At 44.4% G+C, this 5,541-nt stretch overlaps 1 protein-coding gene across 1 annotated transcript; it reads right to left on the bottom strand.

The window, feature by feature from the left end:
* Positions 1–2,042: 2,042 nt before the first annotated feature.
* LOC118076547 (NADH dehydrogenase [ubiquinone] 1 alpha subcomplex subunit 3-like) lies at positions 2,043–2,303 on the bottom strand. The gene has a single exon (XM_035099389.1). It carries the CDS (start codon positions 2,301–2,303, stop codon positions 2,043–2,045), a length of 261 nt encoding a protein of 86 aa, XP_034955280.1.
* Between the last annotated feature and the right edge of the window lie 3,238 nt (positions 2,304–5,541).

Below are 5,541 nucleotides of genomic sequence, written 5' to 3'. Positions count from 1 at the left end.
AATGAGGCTGCATTTTAAATTTTAATATATTTTAATCTGTATTTTAATTAATTGCTTTTTATGTTTTATTGTAATTTTATTGGTGTTAGCTGCCCTGAGCCCGGTTTTGACTGGGGATGGTGGGGTATAAATAAAATATTATTATTATTATTATTATTATTATTATTATTATTATTATTATGGAGCTTCCACAGAAAATACTCAGTAAATACTTAGTAAATGAGTCAACCCTTGAAAGTAGAAAGGTTGAAGACCAGGGATCTAGGACATTCGTGGCCTTGAGAGCACAAGCCATGGCTTGGCTAGCAGCAAGGGCTTTGGAATGATGCACCTTAAACCCACCTGCTATCTTCTTAATGTTGCGACACCCCTGCGCGCGGCGGAGACGCGCCCAAGCCCGCGTGCCTCCGGAGAGTGGCTTGAAGCCGCTGAATAGCGGAGGCGCGCCTGGGGCAGCCTCATCCGCGCCTCTCACCGGGCGCAGCGGCGCCCCTGGTGGCCTGGCGTCCCGCGCCACCAGAGGCGGGCCTAGAGCCGGCCCTGCAGCCTTGGCTAGTTTCAGTTACGTTCTCAAGGTTGCACTATAACTACCAACACTGTCAGCGGCATGTGAGGAAGGGCAGAGTCTCAGTGATGCCTTTCTGATAGTGGTGCCAGCCTGGATGGAGATGGGGTGAGAAGAGATACTAGTAAGGCCAGGGGACATGGGTCAATAGAGGACAGGACTTCTGTGCCTTTAATTGCCCTGCTCTCTTTTGAATCTGGAAACCTTAAAGAGAAACCAGCAGACCCTTTGTTTAATTTCCAAGCAAAGGGTCTGCTGGTTTCTCTTTAAGGTTTCCAGACTCAAAAGAGAGCAGGGCAATTAAAGGCACAGAAGTCCTGTCCTCTATTGAGTCTGGCAACCCTAGGGTTTGGTAGCATGGGACCACTGCTGCCAACCTGAAGTCCCCAACTTCACCACCACCAACACCTGATGCCACCTGACCACATCTCTTTCCTGGCAAACAAGACAACTGCTATCAGCAAGGCACCACTGCCACTTTGCTTGCCATGTGCTGTTGCTATTCCTAACAGGGAAGGGATGGAAGATTCTGTAGAGGTGGAAGAATGGGGCGGGAGTGCATGAGCCCACAGCATACTCCTGGTTGCCTAACAATGGTCACATCCCCTGCTCCAACTATAGGAGCAGGGGATGTGAGCCAGGATGTACCAAGGTTAAGCCTCACCTCAAGTTATAATCTTTCTGCCCCATGTACAATACTCACTGGTCTGCTTTACAAATGTGTTTTAAGGATTGCTGCAATAATGTACATGGTAAAGGTAAAGGGACCCTGACCATTAGGTCCAGTCGTGACCGACTCTGGGGTTGCGCGCTCATCTCGCATTATTGGCCGAGGGAGCCGGCGTATAGCTTCCAGGTCATGTGGCCAGCATGACAAAGCCGCTTCTGGCAAACCAGAGCAGCACATGGAAACGCTGTTTACCTTCCCGCTGTAGCGGTTCCTATTTATCTACTTGCATTTTGACGTGCTTTCGAACTGCTAGGTTGGCAGGAGCTGGGACCAAGCAATGGGAGCTCACCCCGTCACAGGGATTCGAACCGCCGACCTTCTGATCAGCAAGCCCTAGGCTCAGTGGTTTAACCCACAGCGCCACCTGGGTCCTTAATGTACATGGAGGACTTTGCAAAAGGCATTGTATAAACACTAATCATGCTTGACATTGAATAAATGCATTTTCAAAGTTTTGAAAAAACTATCCAATGACCATATTGAATCGGAATTCTTTAAAACAAACACACTTTCCACTCCAGGTAGCTTTGGCCTTAACTTGACATTATGATTCCAGTGACCTGGTTTTCTTCACTACTTCAGCACAAGGTGGAACTGTAAAGCAGTTGACTGCATTTTTTTTTAAGTTAGCAAGTTTATTATATCCTGGAAATGTTACACATGTGCACAAAAGACCAAAGAGCAGTGCAGGCCTGGGTTGCCGCTTCAGTGGTAGTTTTCTAGGTCTGTGCATCACAATGACCTGTCTCAGAAGTTCTTTAGCCATTCAAGACTTGGCCCTTCCTTGTCACAAGAGTGGGAGGGAATATCTGGCATATTGCCATCATCCTGAACCAGAACCGGATACGTATATGATACAGCCTGGTTGATCATGGCACTGTATTTCATTAAGGGACTGACCCATGGTCCCAACAAAGTCATAAAACCAATGCCGAAAGAAAGAACGATAATTGGATCCTTTGACCATCCATTTTTCAGAAACAGGATCATTTTACTCAGTGCAGTCATCTTGGAAGTTCAGTTGACTGCATTTTAGGCCAACAGAGATATTCAAAAAGCAGGTTTCTGCCTCACCTGTAATTCTGAACACTATGTCAAGAACAAATGTTTGAAAAGACACTGATCTTCCTGCAAATGCAAATAATTGCAATTCTGTTACAGGCAGAAGGTGCAGGAATACCTCAGGATTTTGAAAGATGCTCACAGGCATCTGCTAATGGAATTACTCTAAAATAAAACTTTCAGGGGCCCTCCATTTTTGGGGGGGAGTGGCAGAAACCTTACAATTGAAATGAAAATGGGCTGGTGATTATTTGCAGCATGGAAAATGGGGATTAAAACACACACACACACATACACACCAGAGAGCCATATTTTCAACTGATCTTGTGCTTGCTTCTGTGTCATAAGATTTATTCCATCATTAATCACTGCCCTTCCTTCATCCATGTTAAATATAAAAATGATTAGGAAAGATCCCCATCATGGTTAAAAAAATAATTAGCTGCTACATCATGTTGCACACATTCAGACAGAAAGGAGTGATTAAATTAGGAATATTAAAACCCCATTAATCTGTGCTCAACTTAAGCTCTGCTTGTTCATCTCACTGTGGCACTTATTATTTCTGACACTGAAAGATATTTGAATTACTAGCTGAAACAAGGTCACTATCAGAAAGATGTCAGGTCAGCAATTAGTCAAAGGTGGGAGAAGCTCCCCGAACTGAGTCATGCTTGACATTCCACAAATGTGTCAAGATCTCCTCACTTCTCAATGTCGTTTGGGGGAAGCAGGTCACTTGCAGGAACCTAAGAGCATGCAGATAGCATTAGGAGCTAGCTATTATAGAGCTGCATTTGACACTGGTTGACAAAGCCTATGCAGGCACACAATGGTCCAGACACTAGCTAGTGCCATTGTTGCAGCTACGGTAGCTGTGGCTGTTCACTTGCTACACTGAAACCTGTGGGACTTTTGGCTAAAAGCAGCATGCCCCTAAGAGGGTCTCACAGAGCTATTCACCAACAGTACCATAAATACTTCATATGTGCAAGGATATGAGTGGTGGGGATGTCACTGGGCACAGCCTGTTGCAAACATTTGTCACACTCTAAATCACACTGACATTACTTGCAAAGGTGGCTGAGGCAACCAATCATCACTCCATGAACCAACACTAGAAGCTGCTACAGTACTACCTTTTTGCTTTACAATCAGCTGGGTGGTAATACCTTGGTATCTACATAGAGCACAAGTGAGCTGACTGGTGCTGATCCTGTGCTGCACACCCTAATTTCATACATAGGATGCTGCTTTATTATAGTCAGATAATTGATGTGCCTATACTAATTGGCAGAAACTCCCCAAGGCTTCAGGCAGGAAGTCTTTCCCAGATTTATATTTATTTACAAGGTTACAATTATAAAAACAAGCGAACAGTAAAAACCATCCCAACTGAAACAGAACAGTGATTCAACAGATCAGAAAGAAGAAATGCCATGGTGCACCTGCAGAAGCACAACCAGATACCTTCACCTGCCCCAGCTGCAACAAAACATGTCTCTCTCATATTGGTCTCTACAGTCACAGCCGGCGCTGTAACTCTCCAATGGTTTGACTTCACCCTTGATGGCACACTCTTCCATTGTGTCCCAAGAAAGACAGATGCCAGCAACTGAGGGAACCAAATTTGACATATCCTTCCATCCCTACAGATAAGGTAAAGCCATGGACTGCCAGGGTGTGGGTGTGTGGAGAGAAGGAAGCATTTATTCACCATCTCTGTACTATTTAAAATCCATCTCCCTTCTCACTTTCAGAAGAGCTCATTTCGAAGCATAAGACTGTCAGGGTGGCTGGAGACTGAAATCCACTGAAATGGTACCACACAGATTATTATAACTGCTCTTCCATTTGGAGGGGAGCTCAAGAAGTGGTGATTATTGAAGCACCCCACCCCCTCCACTTTCTTCCCCTTCCTGATCTACAAAAACAAAACAAATAGTATCTGAAGAACTGTGCATGCACACAAAAGCTCATACCAATGACAAACTTAGTTGGTCTCTAAGGTGCTACTGGAAGATTTATTTTGTTCTGACTACACCAGACCAACACGGCTACCTACCTGTAACTAGTATTTTTATAAGGTTAGGGGTCCCAGGCATGGCCCACACTCACTCTGGTACTAGGAAAATGGCTCAGTGGCAGCTTCTTATGTCATGTAGTGCTAGGACAGCTTCTCTAAGGCTGCTTGAGGGAAGGGGACTGTGTACACTCCAGTATTTGGCTCTCCTCAAAAGAATCAATGTGAAGAGCACAACGCTGAAACATCTGAGTATGTTAGCAATGGGTGAGCCATATATGGCTAGTCTTGGCTTGATTCAGAGGTAAGCCAACCTTTGGCTTATCCACACTTCCTTTTGTTCCACTCCCTTCCCCACAGGAAAACCGCTTCAGAGAAAATGGCAATCTGGGTTTTCCTGGATTGCTATTTGTTCTGATCTGCTAGGAGTGGATTTTTCTTTGCTACATGGCATTTATTTCCCTGTCGGTAAAATGTCACATGCGATGTATTTCTTTTAACTTTTAGAATGCAGAAAGAGGCAGGAGGAGTCTGAGTTTTTGAGTACCCTGCTGATCACCCTCATCAGCAGGGGCCAGTCTCTTTTGTTCACTTCCAGTGTCAACCTGTCATATGCTAAGGGGGAGCCTTTAGCAAGAGGGAAGACATACTTGCCACCTTTATTTACAGCCAACACCATGGAAAGCGTTCACTCAGGATCCCAGCTTCCTATCAGGAGGCCACCTCTCTTAAGCTATTTATTTGAAGGCCTGGATTCCTGAAATTGTAACTTCCAGGGCACCTCAACATAATGCATAACACAGCTGGATGCTATAATTTTTTTCTCCTTTGCACCCCCCCCTCCACTTCCTTAAAATCCATTCCAAGTGACTGACATTTGCTGAGTGTATTTATGCAGCCCCTTCTAATCCCTTCAGAATATTAAGACTGCATTACTTTGTCTTTGGTTACATTAACTTCAATTTTCCTCATGAGTAAGTATTTGGTGAAAAATTAATATAGTGAAGTTGAAAAGAATCTTATGATGGGAAAAGACTAATTTTGTCTCGTGGCTGCTCAGATACCAGAGTATACTGGGGTTAATGTAATTAACTTACAATTTTAGCCTGGGTTGTGTACATACACTGAATCTCCCGGCTGGAAACAAGATTAGATTTTATT

This window comes from Zootoca vivipara, chromosome 2 (assembly GCF_963506605.1).
Source record: "Zootoca vivipara chromosome 2, rZooViv1.1, whole genome shotgun sequence".
NCBI lineage: Eukaryota > Metazoa > Chordata > Lepidosauria > Squamata > Lacertidae > Zootoca > Zootoca vivipara.
Note: the sequence above shows the minus strand (reverse complement) of the source record. Positions and strands in the feature narration are given on the sequence as shown.